This window comes from Ursus americanus, chromosome 31, assembly GCF_024610735.1.
Source record: "Ursus americanus isolate L20-20 chromosome 31, mUrsAme1.1.p, whole genome shotgun sequence".
NCBI lineage: Eukaryota > Metazoa > Chordata > Mammalia > Carnivora > Ursidae > Ursus > Ursus americanus.
This window is the reverse complement of record NC_142157.1, coordinates 14,099,577-14,127,241: the sequence shown is the minus strand read 5'-3', so window position 1 is coordinate 14,127,241 and position 27,665 is coordinate 14,099,577. Positions and strand designations below refer to the sequence as shown.

The 27,665-nt window shown below is 36.7% G+C and overlaps 1 protein-coding gene and 1 pseudogene across 38 annotated transcripts in view; both read right to left on the bottom strand.

Annotated features, from left to right (window-relative positions):
* On the bottom strand, nt 1-4,666 carry LOC148107373 (ankyrin repeat domain-containing protein 26 pseudogene; annotated as a pseudogene).
* Nucleotides 1-27,665, bottom strand: part of LOC123793446 (uncharacterized) — a 386,505-nt gene that overhangs the window by 348,631 nt on the left and 10,209 nt on the right. For 37 of the 38 annotated variants that reach the window (XR_015722487.1, XR_015722486.1, XR_015722485.1 and 34 more), the window contains 5 exons: nt 23,739-23,890; nt 14,631-14,664; nt 14,143-14,284; nt 8,067-8,280; nt 6,017-6,200 (listed from right to left, as the gene is read on the bottom strand). Coding sequence is in view for 32 of the 38 variants with exons in the window: in XM_087857789.1 (XP_087713915.1) it covers nt 6,017-6,200; nt 8,067-8,280; nt 14,143-14,284; nt 14,631-14,664; nt 23,739-23,890 (726 nt within the window). In the remaining 6 variants the exon portion in view is untranslated. The remainder of the gene's footprint in view (nt 1-6,016; nt 6,201-8,066; nt 8,281-14,142; nt 14,285-14,630; nt 14,665-23,738; nt 23,891-27,665) is intronic. The other variant, XM_087857820.1, reaches the window with a different exon arrangement.

Genomic DNA, 27,665 nt, shown 5'->3' with positions numbered 1-27,665 from the left:
AAGAAGTTTGATACTAAGGATAATTGTTACTACTTTACTCATTAAAAAGAACTTTTTCATTAATTATAAATTTTTTAAAGATTTTATTTATCTATTTGTCAGAGAGAGAGACAGAGCACAAACAGGGGGAGGTGCAGGCAGAGGGAGAAGCAGGCTCCCTGCTGAGCAAGGAGCCCGATGCAGGACCCAGTCCCAGGACCCTGGGATCATGACCTGAGCCAAAGGCAGATGCTTAACCGACTGAGCCACCCAGGCATCCCAGAACTTTTTTTCATTAATTCATTCATTTGACTCCTCGTTTGTCATAATTGTAATCGATAAAAATATTTTGTGTTTAACTTTATCATTACCAGTAATTGCAATTTTTATAAATTCTGCTTCATTTCTATTTGAATAAAAACAGCGTAATTGGGACATGTGGGTGGTCCAGTTGGTTAAGCATCTGCCTTCTGCTCAGGTCATAGGGATCGAGTCCAGAGTCCAGCAGCCAGCTCCTTGCTCAGCTGGGAGCCAGCTTCTCCCTCTGCCACCACCTCCCCCTGCTTGTGCACTCTCTCTCGCTCGCTCTCTCTCTGACAAATAAATAAAATCTTTAAAAAATAAATAAATAAAATTTAAAAATGGAAACAGCAGAATTTTCCAAAATTTTAAAAAGGGCTTTCTACATTTTGTATTCATATCCACACTTTGATACCTAACATTCCCCACCCCACCCCACCTGACCAGCAGATACAAAGAAATAAAAAGACAAAGACACAAGATTTGTCATCTTCTGTCTTTACCACCTGGATTTTGCATAAACAGCCAGATTTAAAGGATGTGACATTGTAGCGCTCCAGGCACAAATAAGAAGCTTTCCTCTTTCTGCACTGAGCTATTCTTTCCCCAACTGCCTTTTACAATTCTTTTCTCGTTTGGATCCTAGGGTTATCAAAAATTGACAGTGTTCATTAAAATATATGAACCAAAGGTCACCACAACACAAAAAGAACAGAGCGAAACTGATGTTAGTGTAGAATTTTGGGAAATGAGTCATGCTCCCCAAATTCCACATTCAATAACCATAACACTTTTTAGCTAGAGGGTATAAAAGTAACTATCACCTTCAATCCCATTTTCTGCTGATAATGGGAGTAAAACCATAAAAGGTTCAATGATTTGGCCAAAGTTCCTAAAGTGGCATTGCCTAGCATTTTATGGCACCAAAAGAGATGATACAATTCCTTAATGCTGAATCAGGTAAGTTATCAAATTCATTAAATTAATCAGATATATTAAAAGTGTGACCTTGACACAGTAAGTTAATACCTTAACTGGGGACGAGGTGCTTTGCTACTTTTTCTTTTAAAGGAGGCGATCTTGAGATTTTTGTCTATTTGTAAAATTCAATTCACCTCAAAAGTCAGTTTTCTCCCTGAAATACTGAAGATTTGCTGAAGGTTTATGCTACTACCTACATTATAAAAATCATACACATCAAATGTACCATACTTTATTAAACACAATACGAAGGTTTGACTCAACAGAAACATGTGAGAATGGTGATTAAAAAAAAAAAATGTGGAGGGGGTGCCTGGGTGGCTCAGTCAGTTGGGTCTCTGACTCTTGATTTTGGCTTGGGTCATGATCTCGGAGTCGTGGGATGGAGCCCCACATTAGGCTCTGTGATCAGTGGGGTGTCTGCTTTTCTCCCTCTCTCTCTCTCCCTTTGCCCCTCGCCCTGCTCATGCTCTCTCTCTAAATAAATGAATCAATCCTTAAAATAATTCTGTTTAAAAATAAAGGGAAAAAAGTGATGAAATACAAATATTTGTTTTTAAAAATATCTCAAAGTGGTCGTGTTGGAATTCTAAGTTCCAAGAGTGAGTAAAGCAGAGAACGTTGCACATACTGAAACGAGAAATAGAAGCAATAGATTGGTTTAGCTCAAATATTTGTTTATATCCTTTCTCTTAGTCATTGCTTCTTTCCCATTTTATTGTTTATGGAAATGCAACTTATATTTAAGCCAACAGATAAAAATAAAAACCCCAGAGATGGGGCACCTGGGTGGCTCAGCAGTTAAGAGTCTGCCTTGGGCTCAGGTCATGACCCCAGGGGCGTGGGATCGAGGCCCACATCAGGCTCCCTGCTCAGCAGAGTCTGCTTCTCCCTTTCTCTCTCCATCTGCCTCTCCCTCTGCTCATGCTCATAACATGCTTTCTCTCCCTCTCAAATAAATAAATAAATAAATCTTTTAAAAAAACACGCTAGAGATTATTATATGTTTTTTAAAGATTTATTTATTTTAGAGAGAGAGAGCATGAGCAGGAGGGGCAGAGGGAGAAGGAGAGAGAAACTAAAGCAGACTCCACACTGAGTGCAGAGCCCAACGCGGGGCTTGATCTCACAACCCTGAGATCACGACCCACGCCAAAACCAAGAGTCAGATGCTAATAAATTCTTTTTTTTAAAAGATTAAATTCATTCATTAACTCTTCATTTCTTTCTTCCAACATAAGACCTTGTTTTTCACTTTCAGCCTGAAGTTTTTCTAGAATATCCTGAACCTGGTCTTGGATATTAATTACTATCTTTTCTTTACTGGCAGCTTTGTTGTAAGCATCATCTAGTTGCTGTTGAAGCAACGTATTTTCACTTTGTAGTTGAGATAATCTCTCTTCTAAGGATTCCTGCTGTCCAACGTATTTATTCACTTTATCTTGTTCATTTCGATGCTTGTGTTCAATTTCCTTTTTCTGACACTGTGTGTGACTTAGGTCTCCCTGTACACGTTCTAAAACCAAAGTCTTTTCTCTGAGGGCATCTCTTGGGTGACGGAGCTCAATTTCTAAAGTATTGAGTTGACCTTCACCTTTCGAAAGATTCTGAGAAGGCAGCTCATTGTTATCTTTCAGGTTAGACACATCGAAATTCAATTTCTCCTGCACAGGAAGACATTCATCTTTTGCTCTCTGGAAAGGAAGTTCTAGGTCTCTCTTTGATGTCTGAATTTGATCACGATCCTGTATAGCACTAGCTAGTCTAGCTCGGCATGATTCAACTTTTGCATCCAGTCTTTCCTTATTTTCCTCCTTGCCCTCCGATTTTGACTTTAGCATTGTATTCTCAGCGGTCAGAGCATTAATCTGTCCACTATACAGGAATATTGTTTTTCTTAATGTTTCCTCGGTCAGTTTTATGGTCTTTCGAAGGCTGGCATTTTTCTCTTTTATAATTGCAATGTCTTCACAGTACTTCTTTTCTTTTTCCCGGTTTTGATTGTTTATAGTGCCTATTTCCAGTCTTAGCATGGCAAGTTGATGCTGACACCTGTGGTTTTTATGCAACAGACCTTTTTCTTTTCCATGACTATTAAAAATCTAAGTGAAACAAAGGAGACTTTTAGCTGGAACTCAATAAAATGACATTATCATGATGTTCTCTGAAATTAAAGAATAACCTATGTTTATACAACGAACAGGTTGCAGTAAGTGGATATCCAACGGGAAAGAAATAAAGTTGGGTCCAAACCTCAAACTTTATACAAGCCTAAATTCCCAAAGGTTCAAAAATTTAATTGAAAAAAATGAATACATGAGAGGAAAAAAGAAACCACGACAAAATTTTTAAGAATCTCACAATTGAAAGGCCTCTCTCTGATTTACAACAAACCCAGAAAGCTTGAAATAAAAGATTAATAAATCTGACGACACTAAACATTGAGTTTACAGTCTGATATCTAACACAGCCACCCCACAGTAAAATCCTTAGCTCTGCATATGTTTGGACAGATTAAATTTCCTAAAATTCTTTTTTCCTGACAATATTCCACAGAATTCCAGTTTTCTAACATTTCTATAGTCAGTTATAAGAATTGCATCTACTGACAACCGACAAATCCAGGCACTGCACTATAAACACTTCTACATACTTCAATGACCACTTTTAGTTATCACAATTCTAGAATGGAGAGGTTAAAAATAGTAAGTGAGCTGCAGGACTTTCCTCAGGTCTTCTTACTCCACTACTAGTGCTCTTGCACCAAACTGCAGTTCTTCTCTAGTGGAAATCATCAATACAAAAGGAGCCTTATATTTCAAAATACTGGTGGTAAATAAGGTAAAATGTATACAGCTCTTAGAAAAATCATCAGATTATTTGCTGCTGCAATAAATTTTATTTCCTCTTCATGATGTTTAAAATGGTAAGAAATACAAAATGGGGGGAAATACACTGAGCTGTTTTATTAGGAATAAAATACTCATCAATTAATTATCATTAGCATATGATTGTTTCAAAAGCACCTTGTAATAAAATAGGATACCACTTGGAGCAAATTGCTACTTTTCTCAAAAGTAGGACACTAACATCCAAAAGAAAGTCTCTGAACAGGCTACACTTTTCCTCCTGTTCGTCAGTGGAAGCGTTAAGCTAAACTCTCTATTAATACAGAGGTGATGAAGTAACTGCCCCAAAACTGAAACATATGTTGTCAGTAGCAATAGTTTTGAGCTTATGGAAAGCTCATCAATTCTTATGGAAAATAATAAAAGCCTCTCCATTGGATGAGGACATTATGAATGTCACTATTTGACGCTTGCAGACAAATGCATTTAAATTGAGACTATTACGTTAGCCACTGGACCAAAATGTCACTGCCCCTTATGTCCCCCATATGTGTGTGTGTGTGTGTGTGTGTGTGTGTGTGTGTGTGTGTGTGTGTATGTATATATATATATATATTTATATGCTTTATATATATATATGTATATATATATATATATATGCTTTAAAAATCCTCTATACTTTCCATGATCTACACTGTTGGTTTTTAAAATATATATATATGCATACATGGAGAAAAAATAGTAATTTCAGAAAATAAGATATGTATACATACAAATACATACACACATGTACTTCAAAATGACTAAAGAAAATACCCCAGAATACATTTTCTTTTTTTTTTTTGGCTCTATTTTTTTTTAATTAATGATTTTTTATTATATTATGTTAGTCACCATACAGTACATCCCCGGTTTCCGATGTAAAGCTCGATGATTCATTAGTTGCGTATAATACCCAGTGCACCATGCAATAGGTGCCGTCCTTACTACCCATCACAGGTCTATCCCATTACCCCACCCCCCCCTCCCCCAGAATGCATTTTCTTATCGGCCTTTTCTAGCTCCTTTTGTTTGCAAAGGTGATGGTTTAGAATTCCGTCTTGTAATATTCTGGCATTCTGTTCTTGAGAAAGGTGTTTCTTGTGTCGTTTTGTTCTTCTACAACCTAGAGACCTATTCTCACTAGGATTTTGGATCACACCATTAAAAAAGAAAGTCAAAAGCTTAAGAGAACTTAAAAAAAATGTTCAAAAGAAGTAGCCTTTGTAAAGACAGGATTTTTATCCTGCTCATGAATAACTCCAATTTTAATTTAAATGACAGCTAAATTTGTCATAGAGTAAAAATACAGGTACATACAGTATGTGAAATAAAATTTCTTTACCTAACATTTAACTAGTTCCATCATAGTCTCAAGGTGATTTAGCCTGCATTTTCACATAAAAAAATCCAAAACTGAGGTGCCTGGGTGGCTCAGTTGGTTCAGTGTCCTATTCTTGGTTTTGGCTCAAGTCATGATCTCAGGGTTGTAAGATCCAACCCCACGTTGGGCTCTGCACTCAGCGCAGTGTCGGCTTGAGATTCTTTTCCCTCCCTCTCCCTCCCCCTCTACTTCTTCCCCTGCTCATGCTCTCTCTCTAAAAATAAATAAAATCTTAAAAAAAAAAGAGCCAGCATTCACATTTATCTCAATTTACTTTCCATCCCTTAACTCAGAAAATATACATACAGCATATATGAGAAGCCAAGGATTCCAATAAGCTATTAATTTTAGCTATAAATATCATAGTTCCTATTAGGATAAAACTGAATTTTTTATCTATTTTATATCTAAATAATATACATTAAATCAAAGGGATATTATAAATAATATTGATGGAAATACACAATTTTTATCAAAGATGTACCTGATTCAAATTATTTCTTACACTCCTCAATTCCTCATCCCGTGTCCGAAGAGTAACTTCAAGCTGTTGTTTCAGTTCAGCTTCTTTATTATACTGCTGTACTGTTCTTTTTAATTGCTCCTTATTTTTTTCATATAACATATCAGTATTTCTTCTTTTTTCTTTTTCCCTTTTGAAGGAAAACCTGCAAATAAATGGACTTATTTTAAAATTTGTTTTGTAAGCAATAAAAAGTTCATTTCATGATCTGGTTCCATATTGGTTTACTGTCCAAATGAAATTTCTATGTTCTTTTTTTTTTTTTTTTTAAGATTTTATTTATCTATTTGACAGAGAGACAGCCAGCGAGAGAGGGAACACAAGCAGGGGGAGTGGGAGAGGAAGAAACAGGCTCCCAGTGGAGGAGCCTGATGGGGGGCTTCATCCCTGAATGCTGGGATCACGCCCTAAGCCGAAGGCAGACGCTTAACGACTGAGCCACCCAGGCGCCCCGAAATTTCTATGTTCTTAATTTTTTCCTTTCTAGGGCTCATGGTTTTAATTTCTCACTTCAATCTCTTCCAAAAGATACACAGAGTTGAAAAGAAGCAATGAGAAAGCATTATGCAGTTTAGTAGTAAGCTTTAGTCAATAATAACTCTGGTAGATATTGTAGGGAAAGAAATTTTGAAATTATTCAAGAAAGTTAGAATTGAAAATTATCGTTTCCCGCATAGTCATAATTACTCTTCCATTAGAATAATTTAGTTACTAATTAAAAAGAGAAATTGCTGTTTATAAATTCACTAGAAGTAGATTTCTACTTCACAAAACATCACAGGTACCTCTAAAAATAATTTGCAGTGTAAGACAGAATCTGCAGATGTCATTTGCACAACGTACCCCTGCAGATTACTGTGATCCAGGACTAGGCTAGGGAGTCTAATATCTGTTGCCCCATACATTTTATGTTTCTTCTTCTGCAATACTCTCAGTTGACCTTGTTGATTATTATTCATTTTATTTTTTTAAAGATTTTATTTATTTGACACAGAGAGAGAGAGCACAAGCAGGTGGAGTGGCAGGCAGAGGGACAGAGAAAAGCAGGCTCCCCGCCGAGCAGAGATCTGGACATGGGGCTCGATCCCAGGACCCTGGGATCATGAACTGAGCCGAAGGTAGACACTTAACCAACTGAGCCACCCAGGAACCCCTATTATCCACTTTATAAATCATTTGAAAACCCCTTCTAGACCAACACAGGATCCATATTAATTAAGTAAACAATAAAGAGTAATATGTGCTTGCAGCACAGACTTTTGAATTAATTTTACCTACATATAAGAGAGATGTTGAGCAACTTGAGCAGTAATCATTTTCCATGTTACTTTTTAATCGCTGCGTATGTTTAAAACTGAATAAATTTTTAAACATTTTTCTGTCTTGAGAAAAATGGCCATGTTATACTCTGTTCACGGGCATACGAATTAATATAAACTTCCCTGAGAACAATTTAAAAATAGGATCGAAGACATTCTTTAAAAATTTTTATACTTTAAGTAACCAATACTATATTGAAGAATGTATTCCAAGTACGTTAACCAGAAATGTAGAAACAGATTTATATAAGAGACATTCCTTACAGCTTTAATTAAAGTATAGAAAAACGAAAACCGACCAAAATTCAATTTGTTAAATAATGAGGTTTCCATATGATGGACTTCTATATGGTCATTAAAATTATGATTTGGAATATACATTAAATTATTTGTAGAAGTATTCACCATTAAGAACTTGCTGTATTATTCAGAAGAATCCCATACTTCACAATACTAAAGACATTTTCTTCCCTATAAAATCCTAGAAGGTAAGTTAGCAACTACAAAACTTCTCCTACATATCTGTAGTATAAAAGTCAATAGCTCAAGGGGTGCCTGTCTGGCTCAGTCGGTAGAGCATGCAACTCTTGATCTCATGGCTGTGAGTTCAAGCCCCACACTGGGTGTGGAGCCTATCTAAAATAATAAAAAAATAAAAGTTCAAATACTTCCTTGAAACCAAGACGTCATACCTCAAACTGCAGAGTTCTTGTTCCCATTCCACTTTTTGCTGCTCCAACTGCAATTTAATTTCTTTTGTTTGTGATAGCTCCTTTTGTAGACCATTAACCGAATCTTCCAATTCTTTATTTTTTCTTGCAAGTTGCTCACAGTGATCATTTTTAAGTTCTAATAATCTTTCAAACGAACAAAGCGCATTCCGAATTTTTAATAAATTAACAGAATCTACATCAGAGAAAAAACAGAAACAGAATATATAGGGCGCCTGGATGGCTCAATTGGTTAAACATCCGAGTCAGGTTTCGGCTGAGGTCATAATCTCAGAGTCCTGGGATTGAGCCCCGCATGGGGTTCTTCACTCAGTACGCAGTCTGCTTGAGATTCTTTCCACGCCCCCTCCCTCCCCCTCTGTTCTTCTCTCACCCCCCTCCCCCCGCTCATGCTCTCTCTGAAATAAATTACTTAAATCTTAAAAAAAAAGAAAAAAAATATGAGTACTTTTTGCATATAAAGGACTGTGTGCTTTCACATTCACTCATTCATACATTAAACAAATATATATTGAATGAGTTCAATATAAAAGATATTATACGGGCACCTGGGTGGCTCAGTCGGTTAAGCATCTGCCTTCAGCTCAGGTCATGATCTCAGGTTCCTGGGATCAAGACCTGCATTGGGCTTCCTACTCAGCGGGGAGTCTGCTTCTCCCTTCTCCTCTGCCTCTGCCCCTCCCCCAGCTTGTGCACTCTCCCTCTCTCAAATAAAAAAATCTTAAAAAACAAAAAGATATTATACTAAGCTCTGCAGATTAAACAGATAAGATCCCTGGCTCTTATTTAGCTTCACGTCTAGTGAAAGGGAAAGACAAATAAAACGACAATTACAAATTCAGATAGTTCCTATAAGGAAACGGAGTTCTAGGATCACATAACATAACGTGATCTACCCTGGGAAGGGAAGATTCCCCGAGGAAGAGAGAACTATTCTGAGAAATGAAGGAGGAGCAGGAAGCAAGTGAGCAAAGGAGGAAGAAGAGCATTCAAGACAGCCTACAGCATGTGCCAAAGTTCCATTGCAATCTGCTTCTGGCCAAGATGGAGTAACAGGTACTGATTTACCTTCCTACCTGAAACAAGCCAAACACAAAAAGATAAAATACATTTTCAAATTATTTTCAAGACAAAAGACTTCAGTCAATGAAGGACAATGATCCCTGAAAACAAAAGAAGTTAGCCTAACACATACCCGAACTCACTGCCTTGGGAGAATTTCCACCGACCATGACACAGGTGAAAAAACTGAGATAGACTCCACCAGATTCCCTGAGTTGAGATGACGGAACTGAGAATCCGGTGAAACCAAGGCAGATAGAGATCAGAGGTCAAAACACCGGCGAGAAGAAAGCAGAACAAAGAAAGAACTCTAGAGATCTGCAGAGGGCTCCGCTGGTGCTCACACAGCACCAGGGATAGTATCGATTCCCATTAGCCATGCTGGGAAAACTCATAACCTGTAGCACAATGAATACAGTAGTAGGTCTTGCCTCAGCGGTGGGGAACAATGAGCTCTAGGCTGAGCACTACTCTGGATTCACCTAACAATTCATAAGAATAGGACTGGAAAGGGACAAACTGTTTGTAATCAACTTAGCTATATCTCAAAAGAAAGCATAAAAAGGTAAGTAGAGGCATAGAAGCTATTTTTAAAAAACCAAATACAACTTACAGAGATGTAAATTATGTCAGACATGAAAAATACACTGGATAGGAATAAACACATATTAGACATCACAAAATAAAAGACTGCAATTGACCTCAGAAAACTGTGAGAAAACTTCAAGTGGCTAATCTACAATTCCTCAAAGAGGCAGAGGAAAGGAACCGGAAAAAAATATTTGAACAAAAAATGTCTGGGGCACCTCGGTGGCTTAGTCGGTGGGTGTCTGTCTGCCTTCAGCTCAGGTCATGATCTCAGGGTCCTGGGATCAAGCCCCATATCGGACTCCCTACTTAGTGGCAAATCTCCGTCTCTTTCTGCCCCTCCCCCTGCTTGTGCATTTTCTCTCTCTCAAATAAATGAATAAAATCTTAAAAAAAAAAAAGAAAAATGACCAAAACCTTTCTAAACTTAATGAAAACTATACTCCCACAGATCCAGAAGGATCTGACTAGGAGAGAAGAAATGGAAGTTAACTATTATAATTTTCTTAAACTTCATATGATGTGGTAAAACATTACTTGAAGGTGGATTGTGATGCTTAAATCATATACTTTAAACCCTAATCACTAAAATAGCAAAACTAAAGAGTTATAGTGAGTAAGCAAAATACATACACACACACACACACACACACGTAAATAAAACTAAATCATAGAAATTACTTGATTAATCTAAAAGAAAGTAGAAAAAGAAGAGAATGGGAACAAACAGCAGAAAGGACAAATGGAAGTCAAACAACATGCCCACAGATTCAATTCAACTACATTAACAATCACATGAAATGAAAATGGTCTAAAAGCCTCAATTAAAAGGCAGATTCTCAAAATGGATAAAAAAGGAAGACCTAGGGGCACCTGGGTGGCTCAGTCCTAAGCATCTGCCTTCGGCTCAGGGCGTGATCCCGGAGTCCTGGGATCGAGCCCCGCATCAGGCTCCTCTGCTGGGAGCCTGCTTCTTCCTCTCCCACTCCCCCTGCCTGTATTCCCTCTCTTGCTGGCTGTCTCTCTCTCTCTCTCAAATAAATAAATAAATAAATAAATAAATAAATAAAGTCTTAAAAAAAAAAAAAGGAAGACCTAATTATATGACACCTATAATAAAAAATGAACTTTAACACAAATTTGTTAGAAGGCCAGAAATATGATAGACCACACTAACACTTGACAAAAGAAGGCTGAGCCTAAGTGGCTATATTAATACCAGACAAAATAGGTAGCAAAGCAAAAAACATTAGCAGCAATAAATAAGGTCATTTTATAATGATTAAAGGGTCAACTGAAAGAAGCATAACAAACCTAAATGTTTACACGTCTATTAATAGGTTCAAAATACATAAAGCAAAAATCGACAGAATTGCAGAGAAACAGGCAAATTCACAATTATAGTCTGAGATTTCAACAGGCAGAAAATCAGCAAGAATGTAGACTTGAACACCACCATTCTTCTCAAGTTTCCATAGAACATTTAACAAAAGAGACTATATTTTGGGTCACAAAATAAATTGTAATGCGAGGGGTAAGTCAAAAGGACTAAGTCATAAAAGTGCGTTCTGTAACCACAGAGAAATCAAATTAGAAATCAAGAATAAAAATAGCTCTGGAAAATACTTGAATATTTGCAAACTAATTAATACATATCTAAATAATCCCTGGGTCAGAGTGCCTGGGTGGCTCAGTTGATTAAGCATCTGTCTTCAGCTCAGGTCATGATCTCAGGGTCCTGGGATCAAGCCCCACATTGGGCTCCCTGCTCAGAGGGGAGTCTTCTCCCCACCCCCCCGCCAAGCTCATGCTTTCTCTCTCTCTCAAATAAATAAAATCCTTAAATAACCTCTGGCTCAAAGAAGTAATGAAAAAAGAAATTAGAAAGTATTCTGAACTGAATGAAAAGGAACACGTAACATATTAGAATTTCTGGAATCCTGCTATAGCAGCACTCATATGAACATTTATAACACTGAATGTATGTATTAAAATAGAAGAATAGTCTCATATTGATGACCTTTGGCTCCACCTTAAGAAATTAGTAAAATAGTAGTCAAAAACAAGTCTGATAACTTTTGGTTATGTAGAAAATCTGACAGAATTTTTTAAAAAGCTTCTAGAACTAGTAAATGAACTCATCAAGTTTGGAGGATATAGAATCATTATAAAAAATCAACTGTATTTCTATTCATTAGGAATAAACAATCAAAATTTAAAATTTAAATTAAAAATTAATTTTAATTATTAATTAAAAATTAAAACTGCATTGAAAAATAAAAAATAATCACAGGTAATATCATAAAAGATAGAAAGAACTAGACGCAAAGAACTATAAAATATTACCAAGAAAATTTAAGAAGACTTATATAAATGGAGAGATATACTCTGTTCAGGGTTGAAAAATTCAGTATTGTTAAAATTAATCTGTAGATTCAACATAATCCAAACCTGATTTTCAGAAGACCACCAGAGTTTTTTCTCTTAGAAAATGACAAGTGGATTCTACAATGCATGTGGATAAAATAAATAAATGAAATTCATGTGGAAACACAAAGGACCTAGAATAGCAAAAGAGCCCTGAGAGAGAACAAAACTGGAGGACTAACCCTAACCACCTGATTTCAAAAATTATTATAAACTGGTAGTAATTAAAACAGCATGATATTGGTGTAATGAAGGCTAAAGAGATCAATGGGACAGAGAAGAGTCCGTAAATAAACCCACACATATATGGTCAACTGATCCTGACGAAGATGCAAATGGCATGAAGTAAAGACAATACAGCCTTTTCAACAAACGGTGCTAGGACAACTGGATATCCATACGCAAAAAGAATGAACCTGGATCCATACTCTGCATCATAAATAAAAAAGAATACAAAATGGGGGCACCTGGGTGGCTCAGTCAGTTAAGCGTCTGCCTTCAGCTCAGGTCATGATCCCAGGGTCCTGGGATCGAGCCCCATGTCCAGATCTCCATGCAGTGGGGAGCCTGCTTCTCCCTCACCCTCAGTCTGCTGTTCCCCCTGCTTGTCCTCTCTCTCTGTCAAGTAAATAAATAAAATCTTTAAAAAAAAAAAGAATACAAAATGGATCACAGATCTAAACGTTAAGACCTAAAACTATGAAGCTTTGCTTTTAAACTACAAAACTTCTAAAAGAAAGCATGAGAGAAATCCTCTGACCTTGTGCTAGGCAAAGATTTCTTAGATAGGAACACCGAAGGCAAGAATCCATAAAAGAACAAATGCATAAACTGGACTTCACCAAAAAGGAAAACTGCTCTTCAAAAGACACTGTTGAGAGAATGAAAAGTCACAGGCTGGGAGAAAATCTTTGCCAAAAAATAGGTGATAAACTATATCTGGAATAAACAAAGAATTCTCAAAACTCAACAAATCAGAAAACAACCTAATTTTTAAAATGACAAAGAATTTGGACAGTTCAAAGAAAATACACAGATGGCAAATAAGCACATAAAAATATGCTCAACATTATCTTATTAGGGCAATGCATACTAAAACCGTAATGATATATATACTGCATGCCCACCAGAATGGCTAAGATTTAAAAAACTGACAATATTAAGTGTTCATGAATATACAGGGAGAAATTAGAACTCCCATACACTGCTGGTGGGAATGGAAAATGGTGCAACTACTTTACAAAGCAATTTGGTAGTTTCGTAATAAGGGGATATAACGAAACATGAGACTTACGGGTGATAGATATATTAACTGCCTGAATCACGGTTATGGTTTCACAGGAGTATACATATGTCAAAACTATCAAATTATACACTTCATATACGTGCAGTTACCTAACTAAATCTATGGGGGTGGGGAGGAAGCTCTATTATAGGAAATATCATCCAAACTAGTGGCTGAGACACAGATGGAAAGAAGGATATGAAACAGTACAAGATGAAGCTGAGGACCGTGGTGTTTCACGCTAGAGCAATGAGAAGTAAAAGCTAAGCTTTAAGCAAGGGGGTAACGTGACGAAATATAAATTTTTAAAAATATATGATTATGGTTGCAGCGTAGACCAAGATTCTGGGAGGTGGAATGACAGGGAAAACCGTCCTGAGGTTATTTCAGTATCCTAGGAGAAAAATACTAGTAACCTGACCTTGGGTGAAGGCATAGAAGAGAAGCAGAGTCAACAAACACATCGGTGTGCCATTTTCATGACGAAAAGTATAGTGGAAATTATAGCTCTTTGGCTGAGAGTACTCAACAGTTCTCTGTCTTCATGAAAAACATATTTGTGAGATGAGCAGCTCTTAACAGATCAGTGTTGTCTGGTACAGCACTAGACAAGATGTGCATATATTACTACAGTAATATATATATAAAGGCTTTATATTTATATCACGGTCCTACCTTTACAATCCATGCCAAGTTGTTCAATTAGCAACATGCAACTCCTAAAATCAAAGCAAGGCAACTTGCAATCCTCTGAAGCTGTTCCAGATAATGGGGTTAAGTCATCAAGGTCATCCGTAAAATTAATTTGCTTTTTGATCTACAAATAAATAATAATTTCAAAATGTCCCCCAAATATTTATAAAATATACTAAGTGTAGAGAGATGATAAATACCCATCTTCTTATAAAAGCAAAAACATAGGTACTTTTTTAAAGAACTGATTTTTCTCAAAACAACCTTTATCAATAACTAGTGTTTCTGAATAACATTTTCACAACAAATAGAAATTCCTCTATTTTGTCACTATACCTTCCCTAAAGTAATTTTTTACCATGGAATAATATTTCTGATAAATATTATTTATCAAAATAATACAATAAAGTAAAAATTAAAAAATTAATAAATGAAATAAAATTATATATATATATATATTTTTTTTTTACCTCTTTCTTTTCCTTAGATGTTTTCTTTGCAGGTCTAAAAAGAAAAAAACCAATTCTTTTCAGGCAAACATTAAATACTTAAAATACAAAGAATATCTAAATCATATCTAAACATATTATTAATAATATTAACAAAACATTAAGATCAAATTGACAAAGAGCAAGGGAAAATCATAATGTTACTTACATTATTTGATACAAAGAAATATACCACACTTTTTTGTTAGCATTTTCAATAAAAACAAGCTTTTACTGGCTCTAAAACCTATTTGCAGGGTTCAAACTAAATTCTTATATGAAAGAAACCCTTTCTTAATAATCATGATAGTAGTGTTTTGAGGATTTACTGTGCAGCTACTATGCATTATTATGAACACTTCACTACGTCTCTAGGTATTTTAAGCCTCACAACAATCTTATAAACGTAGGTAATTATATTAGGTATTTTACACAGGAAGAAAAGGAGGCACAGAAATAAGGAACTTCCCCAAGCCCATACAGCTGGTCAGGAGTAGACCCAGAATTCAAATCCAGGATATCTGCCTTCAAAGCATGTGTTTTACAATATGTGGTGAGAGTAATATTTAAGTGTTTCTAAGTAATATGATAGCAAATGAATCTATTATTATTCCATTCCTACCTCTAAGTATAAATAATAATTTCTGAATCTTACACATTTTTTTTAAATAAAAAGACGTCATACTAGGCCATATTTAAAATCTACTTTCAATAAACTAAAGATTTGCTTCTTCTAAAGAAGTTCATCAATGGGCATTCATTTATTCATTCAAATGTTTATTCACGAACACACACTTACTGAGCACACAATATGTGTCAATGACACTGTTGGTACAGGAACCACGGCTTTTGTAATTTGGAACTTTATCCAAAAGTAATAATCAATGATAGATTAATAGTTTATTTTGCAATTGTAAATAAATAAAAGCTTTCCCCTTTCCCCAGATCTAAACAAACATTAACTTAATATAAACAGATACTTCAAAGTCCCTAACAAAATCATAGCTATTCATGATACTGTCAAAGGCACCGAATATCTGAAATCATCAAGGAATGATTAGTTCTATTCAGAATGGCCTAAGTGTTTGCATATTTACTATTATATATATTTTTTTAAATCTATGAATGATAATATCTGCACATTCGATTATATGAGAATACTTCACGGTGGAACCAGTTCTGAATAAACAACTTCTTGCCCCAAAACTACATGAATAGGAGTACTAAGGACAATTACTATAATCTTTAAAAGATAATGTAATACAATCAATAACCTTTCTAACATTTGGAAATGTCAACAAAATTAAATTGAATAACCATGTCTATCTCTATTGGATCATTTCCAGCAGCATACAAACATACTCTAAAAGCTCCCATCTTAAAATGAAAAAAGAAAGAAAATCCCCACGAATTCCACATTCTTTTTCAGTTATCATCCATTTCTCTGTTACCTTTCCCCGTAAAAATTCTCTAAGGAGTGTTTATACTTATTCATTACAGTCCAGCTTCCATGGTGACTACTGAAACTGCTCCTTGTCAAAGTCACTTGTCCTCATCTTAACCTATCAAGCAGTGTGTCTGATATACTTGAGTATTTCTTGCCTTAGCCTGTACCGACACTACAGTGTTTTATTTCCTTAAAAAGTAATCACTGCTAGAATTCCTTCAGAGGGAAATAATTTACAGATTTTCCCTTCCTTCATCCTGATCCATTTCACTTAAAGGGCTGTCATCATTCACTTGTAGTGGACAATAAGTCGGGGAGTCAAACTTCTCAAAGCGGGGTGTAATCAGAGATTCCTCTGATGTCCATTTTTCATTTTCATCTTTCCTTGCTTCCTTTATACTCAAACGAAGATCACTACTTTAAAAAATCCAGTTAAAGTAGCCATTAAAATCCATTTTTAAAAAAGATTTTATTTATTTATTTCTTTGAGAGAGAGAGAGAGAGAGCATGAGCACAAGCAGGGGTACGGCAGGCAGAGGGAGAAGCAGACTCCCCACTGAGCAGAGAGCCTGACTTGGGGCTCAATCCCAGGACCCTGAGATCATGACCTGAGCTGAAGGCAGACACTTAATCTTGGACTGAGCTACCCAGGTGCCCCAAGCTAATGTTTTATAATAATGTTACCATAACGAATAAAAAAAACAATTTTTTTGTAAAATCCTGTTACCCGTCTCAATTCATTTATTTTTTTAAAGATTTATTTATTTATTTATTTGACAGAGAGAGAGAGAGACAGCCAGCGAGAGAGGGAACACAAACAGGGGGAGTGGGAGAGGAAGAAGCAGACTTCCCGTGGAGGAGCCTAATGCGGGGCTCGATACCACAACCCCGGAATCACGCCCTGAGCCGAAGGCAGAGGCTTAACGACTAAGCCACCCAGGCGCCCCATCAATTCATTTATTAATTCACAGAACAGTTATGAAGTCCAACCATTTATAAGGAAATATACATTCCTTGCTTCGAAGACAGATAAATATACAATTATAACACAACATCATTTGTGGGGACAAAACTACTATGGACCTCTTTGTAGGAGCTGTGGAATCAAGCACCATATACCAAGGGACCTAGAAAAAGTCTTGCCTACCATGCATCGGATAACAGGCACACTCACTACATTCCCAGCTGTGGAACTAGCAATAGCCCATAAATTGGCTTCAGCCCCTTCCTCTCAGCTACATCTGGGAGCCCCTGGAAAACACTGTCTTAGATAATCACCCATGGGTGAGAGAGGTTTTCTGGAAAACCAGATTTCCTGCAGAAAAGTTTCAGCACACCACCGGAGGAAAAAAAAAAGAAAAAAATCAGGTTTGGACACACTGGAAAGGTAATCATTAAAGACTACTTCAAATGCAAAGACAGCAATGCAAAACTTCAAAGAATATAAAAAGTCAAGGAAATATGACACCACCAAAGGATCACAATAATCTTCCAGTAATCGATCTCAAACACATGGAGATCTGCAATGTATATCTAAAAAAGAATTCAAAATGGCAGTTTTAAGGAAACTCAATGAGCTACAAGAAAACACAAAAAGCCAACTCAGGGGTGCCTGGGTGGCTCAGTCAGTTAAGCAGATTCTGCTTGTCCCTCTCCCTCTGCAACTCCCCCTTGCCCCGCTCACACACATGTTCTCCTCAAAATAAATAAATAAATAAAATCTTAAGAATAAAAAGCCAGTTCAGTAAAACGAGAAGAACACTATATGAACAAAAGGAGAAGTTTAATAAAGAGTTGGAAGGGCGCCTGGATGCCTCGGTCGGTTAAGTGTCTGACTCTTGGTTTCGACTCAGGTCATGATCTCAGGGGCTTGGGATCCAGCCCCGGGTCTGCTAGAGATTCTCACTCCCTCTCTCTGTCCCTCCCCTGACTTGCTCTCTTTCCCGCTCTCTAATAAATAAATAAAATCTTTTTTTAAAAAAGACCTGGAAATAGTAAAAAAGAACTAAACAAAAATTCTGAAGCTGAATAATATAGGGAAGGAAATGAAAGAAACAACAGAAACCACTGACAGGAAAATGGATCCCCCCAAAATCTGTGAATTTACAATGTTCAAATTTTAACTTTCAAATGATCCAATCAGTGGAGAACAAAGAAAAACAGAATGAAAAAGAGTGAGAAAAGCCTACGTGATTATGGAATACCACTAAAAGAAACAATGTGTAAATTATTGCAGTTCCAGAAGGAGGAGAGAGGGGAAAAAAAGACATAAAGCTTCAAGAAGTCATGGGTGAGAACACTCAAACCTAGGGAAACATTTGGACATCTAAGTTTATGAAGCTCACACATCACCAAACAAACTCAACTTAAAGAGATATTCTCCCAAACACATTATAATAAAACTGTCAAAAATCAAAACCAAAGAGAGAATCTTAAAAGCAGCAAGAGAAAAGAAGCTTGTCACCTACAAGTGAACCCTCATAAGGCTATTAGCAATTTCTCAGCAGAAACCTTACAGGCCAGGAGACAGAGGGATTACATATTCAAAATGCTGAAAGAAAAGAACTGCCAACCAAGAATACCATACTGAGCAAAATTATCCTTCAGAAATCAAATCAAATCAGTAAGTTGGATACACATTAATATAATGAAAAAAATTATATGATCATCTCAATATGTGCAGACCAAGCATTTGACAAAATTCAACATCTTTTCATGATAAACACTCTCAATACAGTGGGTACCAAAGTATCACAGCAGCAATGTCCACAAGAGCCAAACTGTGGAAGGAGCCGAGATGCCCTTCAACAGATGAATGGATAAAGACGATATGGTGTATATATATATATAATGGGGTATTACTCAGCCATCAGAAAGGATGAAATCTTACCATTTGCATCGACGTGAATGGAACTGGAGGGGATTATGCTGAGTGAAATAAGTCAGTCAGGGAGAGGCAATTATCATATGGTTTCACTCATCTGTGGAATATAAGAAACAGCACAGAGGATCATAGGGGAAACGAGGGAAAACTGAATGGAAAGAAATTAGAAGGGGAGACAAACCATGAGGGACTCTTAACTATGGGAAACAAACTGAGGGTTGCCAGAGGGGAGATGGGTGGGAAGATGGTGTAACTGGGTGACAGGCACTAGGGAGGGCACTTGTGATGAGCACTGGGTGTTGCATGCAAGTGATGAATCACTAAAGTCTACCCCTGAAACCAATAATACATGTTAACTAACTTGAATTTAAATAACATCTAAAAAACAAAAAAGAAACAAGTAATATCATGAAAAGGCAACCTACAGAATGAATGAAAATATTTGCAAGCCATGAATCTGAAAAATGGTTAATATCTAAAATATATAAAGAATTCATATAATCTGACAGCAAAAACCAAATAATTCAATTAAAAACTGGGCCAAGCACCTTAACAGGCATCTTTCCTCAGAAGATATTCAAATGGCCAACGGTACCAAAAAAGGGGCTCAACATCACTATTCATCAGGGAAACGCAAATCAAAATCACAATGATACACCCATCACCTCACACCTGTTAAAGTGGCTTTCATAAAAAAGACAAGAGATACCACTGGCAACGTTGTACAGAAAAGGGAATCCTTGTACACCATTATGGGACTGTAAACTGGTACAGCCGCTCGGCAAAACAGTGTGGAGGTTCCTCAAAAAACTAAAAATGGAACTATCATATGATCCAGTAATCCCATTTCTGGGAACGTATCTGACGAAAATGAAATCATTTCTCAAAGAGGTATCTGCACGCCTATGTTTACTGCAGCATTATTTATAGTAGCCAAGACACGGAAACAACCTAAGTGTCCATCAATGGATCCGGGGATTTAAAAAATGTGGTATGTATTTACAAGGGAATATTTTTAGCCACAAAAAAGAGGGAAACCCTGCCATTTGTGACAACATAAATGAACCTGGAGGGAATTATGCAAAGTGAAATAAGTCACACAGAAAGACAGATACTGTATGATCTGACTTACAGTGGGATCTTCAAAAAAACAAATTTACAGACTGGTGGTGGGCCAAGGGTACAAACTTCCTGTTATAGGACTACTAAGTTCTGAGGGTCTAAATTACAGAATGTGGATTACAATTAACAATACCCTATGATACATTGGGAAGTTGCTAAGAGAGTTGCTAAAAAAGAAATGATAATTATGTGAGGTGATAGAGTTATTAACACTATTATCATTTTACAATATAAAAGTATATTAAATTAATACAGGTATACCTTACACTTACACAGTTATCTGTCAATTATACCTCAATAAATCTGGAGAAAATTCAAAAATACTCATATGCCATTATATACCACTCAAAAATTGCAATAACCTGATTAATTTTGTTTGAAAAGAAAATGATTTGGGGGTGCCTGGGTGGCTCGGTCGGTTAAGCCTCTGCCTTCAGCTCAGATCTTAATCTCCAGGGCCTGGGATCTAGCCCTGCATCAGGCTCCCTGCTGAGCTTCTCCCTCTCCCTTTGCCCCTCCATCCTGCTCCTGCTCTCTCCTTCTCTCTCACAAATAAATAAAAATTTTTTTTAATTTTCTTAAAGAATATGATTTGGTAACTTTTGTATACTTTCAGCCTACTATTTAATCCTAATATAAAAAGTTAGATTTACCAACAGAAAATTATAATTACCTTTTCATGGACTAAATGCATGCAAGAGAATATTATTAGCAAATAGCTCCATAAATTCACAAAAAGACTGAAATTTCCCACAGGAGATTATCAATTTAGGAATTGAACATGAGCGTCTAAGAGCACTGAAAACACAAAGTGAGCAATTATTGTTTTAAAACTGTTACACAGATAACTCTTCTAGTTAAAATTTAACCAAAAAAGAAGGATCTTCCTGAAAGCAATTATTGAACAATTCTTCTTGACCCAAATTTCAACAAGAAATCTATAATTACAGAATATGAAATCGCTTTCATTTTGAACACAGCTGATAGAAACAACTTTTAAATAGAAAACATCTAGTCAGTCACCTCAAACTTAGGGTGGGGGGGGACACAACTATGAAGCCATGGTAACAAGAAGCCACCACAACCAGTTTTAAATGTGTGTAATTGATCAATGCCCGCTGGCCTCACTCAACAACCAAGCAATGTCAGCTCCTCCCTTCTAAAAGAAAGCCTAAAGAGGGGACAAAATCCCTCCGATACACATGCCTTGAGTGCCAACCAATCGACCAGTCTCACCCAAATTACCATGGTGTTTCAGCTGATGACAAGCCAGTTAATTCTCTGGAAGTCCCCCAAACCTTAAACTCTACTCTTCCCAAACCCTGTATAAGAATAGCGGACTGCTCTGTCAGAAAAGACTGTAAGCCATCAGCAGAGCTCTCTTACTAGTAGGCAATAAATTCCAACTTCATCTTTTTATTTCGGATATTGAGGGCTCATAATCCTCTGGCAAGAATTTTTAAAGCCGTATAATAATTTACCACCATATTTCATTTTCCTTAATAAAATATAAATGAAGTTTGCTATTCCTTTGATCCATTTTATCATGATTAAAACTAACATAAATATCAGTAAAAAAATAAGTAACAAGTAACCACAGTATTGGGCGCCCCCAGATTTAAAAAATTGCATATAACTGGCAGGTTAAATTGTCAGAACGGACCCCTGTCAAACTTTCTTTTTGTTTAAGGGAGAATTGGTATCATGTTAAAAACAATACATGGAGGTGAAACGCCATTCACTCAATAAACATTTATTGAATAGAACTACATATGCTAGAACGTTTTCTAGGCATGACAGCTGAAATAAAATGACATCTGAGAAATTACGTCTAGATTTATTAAAGTGAAAATCAGTGGTAACCTTTCAAAAATCAGTTCTGGAGTAGTGGGAGTGAAAACTACTAGAGACAATTCAAGAACAAATGGGAGGGAAATCAGGATCAGTGAGTGTACACGGCTCTTTTAAGGACATCATAGCTAAGCGGAATGATCATAGATAATTTTTCTTTTTAGTTTAGTTCAATCCTTACACAATGATGATGTAGTATTTTTGTAACAGTTTGAAGTTTTTAAAATTACATACATGTAGCATTAAGTGTTTCTTAAAAAAATGACAGACCAAGGGGACACCTGGGTGGCTCAGTCGGTTAAGTCTCTGACTCTTGATTTTGGATCAGGTCATGATCTCAGGGTCGTGGGATCGAGCCCCGCATGGGGCTGGGCTCTCAGTGCCAAGTCTGCTTGTCCCTCTCCCCCTGCTCTCTCTCTCTCTGATATAAATAAATAAAATCTTAAAAAAAAAAACTGCAGGCCAAGCCATTAAATAATTCACAAAATTATACATCCAAAAGACTCCTTAAAAATTTTCTAGATATGTATTATATAACCCGATTGTCATTTTTTTCTCATGCTTAGAAAGACCACAGAAAAACTGTTGAGTTTCAACAGCAGTGTTTCATGCTTGATAAAAATCATCTAACTCTAGGATATCGTCTACTATTCAAAATAATTAGTCATATTAAACTTCTATAAGAGAAGTAAAAGGAGTTTGGAATGCAGAAAATATTCCTATTTTGTAAACTAAATTTTTATCAATTATAAAATACGAAGTCACTGTTGAAAAACCTGGTGTGGTGCATGTAGAAATATATTCTCTTTAAAAGGGAAGGATAACAGCATGCATGCAAGGAACCTTAAAAAGAAGATTCACTGCATTAGCAACATCTTGGCTTACAGCACAGGGGTCATCAAATCAAATGTTTACATAGAATATGGGACAAATCGCTGTATGAAATCTCTTGGTAATATTCAGATCAATCCGAGGGCCCAACATTTGATCACTCCTGCATTAGGAACCAAAACCAAAAACCTAGTAACTAGCAATTTTGTTGGTAATTATGTTAGAGCACCAGTGTAGCAGGTAACTTCCTCTTGCAACTCAGCAGATAGTAACAGTGTTCTAAGATTTGCATAAGACATGACATGAAGCCAAACACTTTAAATATACTTTGTTAAACAATCAGTACACTGTAGACCTAAATTCATTTTTTCAAATGGTCACATACTATCTTGTCTTATACGGGAGAAAATTGATGGCTATTTAGACTAGCTCCAACTTTTTGATATGAGAATGCTATAATACATATCCTTAACATATCTGTCATATTTTATACATATAATAATGTATAATAAATGTCCTTAGAATGTATGTGTGTATGTGTGTGTGTGTGTGTGTGTATGTGTGTGTGTGTGTTTACACAAGTCATGTTTTCCTATAGGATCTAGTCCTGGCAATGAAGCCGTTGGGATAAAGGGACAGCATATTTGAAATTTTTGAAACACACTGCTAAATCACCCTGCAGGAAGGATTTACCAATTTCATCTAACAGCAGTGTATAAGAATGCCTTTTCCCTCACATCTGCTAATTTTGGTTATTATTTTTTTAATAAAATATTTATCACTATGACTGCAAAAAATGGTATCTCATTATTTGCATTTTTCTGATTAGCACCCAGGATGGAATCGCCTTACTAAAAATATAAAAAGTTGTTAATCATGAATGTTAGCTCCAACTAGAATTTGTTTCCTAGGAAAATAGTAATTACCTACTATTTACATATTGCTATAGGCTTACCCATCAGATTCTTCATCTTCCATAATAGGACATAGGTGGTTATCAGTTTTTCCACTCGCTCTTTGTTGAATTAGTCCAGGAGCAGCAGCGGCATATATGCTTTCTGATACTGCCAATTTATCACTTTCGTGCCTCTTCCTTTCTTCAACCATCTTTAAAGGAAGTTTGATACTAAGGATAACTGTTACTACTTTACTCATTAAAAAGAACTTTTTCATTAATTATAAATTTTTTAAAGATTTTATTTATCTATTTGTCAGAGAGAGAGAGGCAGAGCACAAACAGGGGGAGGTGCAGGCAGAGGGAGAAGCAGGCTCCCTGCTGAGCAAGGAGCCCGATGCAGGACCCAGTCCCAGGACCCTGGGATCATGACCTGAGCCAAAGGCAGATGCTTAACCGACTGAGCCACCCAGGCATCCCAGAACTTTTTTTCATTAATTCATTCATTTGACTCCTCGTTTGTCATAATTGTAATCGATAAAAATATTTTGTGTTTAACTTTATCATTACCAGTAATTGCAATTTTTATAAATTCTGCTTCATTTCTATTTGAATAAAAACAGCGTAATTGGGACATGTGGGTGGTCCAGTTGGTTAAGCATCTGCCTTCTGCTCAGGTCATAGGGATCGAGTCCAGAGTCCAGCAGCCAGCTCCTTGCTCAGCTGGGAGCCAGCTTCTCCCTCTGCCACCACCTCCCCCTGCTTGTGCACTCTCTCTCGCTCGCTCTCTCTCTGACAAATAAATAAAATCTTTAAAAAATAAACAAATAAAATTTAAAAATGGAAACAGCAGAATTTTCCAAAATTTTAAAAAGGGCTTTCTACATTTTGTATTCATATCCACACTTTGATACCTAACATTCCCCACCCCACCCCACCTGACCAGCAGATACAAAGAAATAAAAAGACAAAGACACAAGATTTGTCATCTTCTGTCTTTACCACCTGGATTTTGCATAAACAGCCAGATTTAAAGGATGTGACATTGTAGCGCTCCAGGCACAAATAAGAAGCTTTCCTCTTTCTGCACTGAGCTATTCTTTCCCCAACTGCCTTTTACAATTCTTTTCTCGTTTGGATCCTAGGGTTATCAAAAATTGACAGTGTTCATTAAAATATATGAACCAAAGGTCACCACAACACAAAAAGAACAGAGCGAAACTGATGTTAGTGTAGAATTTTGGGAAATGAGTCATGCTCCCCAAATTCCACATTCAATAACCATAACACTTTTTAGCTAGAGGGTATAAAAGTAACTATCACCTTCAATCCCATTTTCTGCTGATAATGGGAGTAAAACCATAAAAGGTTCAATGATTTGGCCAAAGTTCCTAAAGTGGCATTGCCTAGCATTTTATGGCACCAAAAGAGATGATACAATTCCTTAATGCTGAATCAGGTAAGTTATCAAATTCATTAAATTAATCAGATATATTAAAAGTGTGACCTTGACACAGTAAGTTAATACCTTAACTGGGGACGAGGTGCTTTGCTACTTTTTCTTTTAAAGGAGGCGATCTTGAGATTTTTGTCTATTTGTAAAATTCAATTCACCTCAAAAGTCAGTTTTCTCCCTTCAAGTGAAATACTGAAGATTTGCTGAAGGTTTATGCTACTACCTACATTATAAAAATCATACACATCAAATGTACCATACTTTATTAAACACAATACGAAGGTTTGACTCAACAGAAACATGTGAGAATGGTGATTAAAAAAAAAAAATGTGGAGGGGGTGCCTAGGTGGCTCAGTCAGTTGGGTCTCTGACTCTTGATTTTGGCTTGGGTCATGATCTCGGAGTCGTGGGATGGAGCCCCACATTAGGCTCTGTGATCAGTGGGGTGTCTGCTTTTCTCCCTCTCTCTCTCTCCCTTTGCCCCTCGCCCTGCTCATGCTCTCTAAATAAATGAATCAATCCTTAAAAATAATTCTGTTTAAAAATAAAGGGAAAAAAGTGATGAAATACAAATATTTGTTTTTAAAAATATCTCAAAGTGGTCGTGTTGGAATTCTAAGTTCCAAGAGTGAGTAAAGCAGAGAACATTGCACATACTGAAACGATAAATAGAAGCAATAGATTGGTTTAGCTCAAATATTTGTTTATATCCTTTCTCTTAGTCATTGCTTCTTTCCCATTTTATTGTTTATGGAAATGCAACTTATATTTAAGCCAACAGATAAAAATAAAAACCCCAGCATCACAATGCCGGATTTCGAGCTGTACTACAAAGCTGTGATCACAAAGACAGCATGGTACTGGCACAAAAACAGACACATAGACCAATGGAACAGAATAGAGAACCCAGAAATGGACCCTCGGCTCTTTGGGCAACTAATATTTGATAAAGCAGGAAAAAACATCCGGTGGGAAAAAGACAGTCTCTTCAATAAATGGTGCTGGGAAAATTGGACAGCTACATGCAAAAGAATGAAACTTGACCACTATCTCACACCATACACAAAAATAAACTCCAAATGGATGAAAGACCTCAATGTGAGACAGGAATCTATCAAAATTCTAGAGGAGAACATAGGCAACAACCTCTACGACATCGGCCAAAGCAACCTTTTTCATGACACATCCCCAAAGGCAAGAGAAACAAAAGATAAAATGAATTTATGGGACTTCATCAAGATTAAAAGTTTCTGCACAGCCAAGGAAACAGTCAGAAAAACTAAGAGGCAGCCCACGGAATGGGAGAATATATTTGCAAATGACACTACAGATAAAGGACTGGTATCCAAGATCTACAAAGAACTTCTCAAACTCAATACACGAGAAACAAATAAACAAATCAAAAAATGGGCAGAAGATATGAACAGACACTTTTCCAATGAAGACATACAAATGGCTAACAGACACATGAAAAAATGTTCAAAATCATTAGCCATCAAGGAAATTCAAATCAAAACCACACTGAGATACCACCTTACGCCAGTTAGAATGGCAAAAATAGACAAGGCAAGAAACAACAATTGTTGGAGAGGATGTGGAGAAAGGGGATCCCTCCTACATTGTTGGTGGGAATGCAAGTTGGTACAGCCACTCTGGAAAACAGTGTGGAGGTCCCTTAAAAAGTTAAAAATTGAGCTACCCTATGATCCAGCCATTGCACTACTGGGTATTTACCCCAAAGATACAGACGTAGTGAAGAGAAGGGCCATATGCACCCCAATGTTCATAGCAGCAATGTCCACAATAGCTAAATCGTGGAAGGAGCCGAGATGCCCTTCAACAGATGACTGGATTAAGAAGTTGTGGTCCATATATACAATGGAATATTACTCAGCTATCAGAAAGAACGAGTTCTCAACATTTGCTACAACATGGACAGCACTGGAGGAGATAATGCTAAGTGAAATAAGTCAAGCAGAGAAAGACAACTATCATATGATTTCTCTCATCTATGGAACATAAGAACTAGGATGATCAGTAGGGGAAGAAAGGGATAAAGAAAGGGGGGTAATCAGAAGGGGGAATGAAACATGAGAGACTATGGACTATGAGAAACAAACTGAGGACTTCAGAGGGGAGGGGGGTGGGGGAATGGGATAGACCGGTGATGGGTAGTAAGGAGGGCACGTATTGCATGGTGCACTGGGTGTTATACACAACTAATGAATCATCGAGCCTTACATCGGAAACCGGGGATGTACTGTATGGTGACTAACATAATATAATAAAAAATCATTAAAAAAAAAAAAAAAGAAAGACATAAAAAAATAAATAAATAAATAAATAAATAAAAACCCCAGAGATGGGGCACCTGGGTGGCTCAGCAGTTAAGAGTCTGCCTTGGGCTCAGGTCATGACCCCAGGGGCGTGGGATCGAGGCCCACATCAGGCTCCCTGCTCAGCAGAGTCTGCTTCTCCCTTTCTCTCTCCATCTGCCTTTCCCTCTGCTCATGCTCATAACATGCTTTCT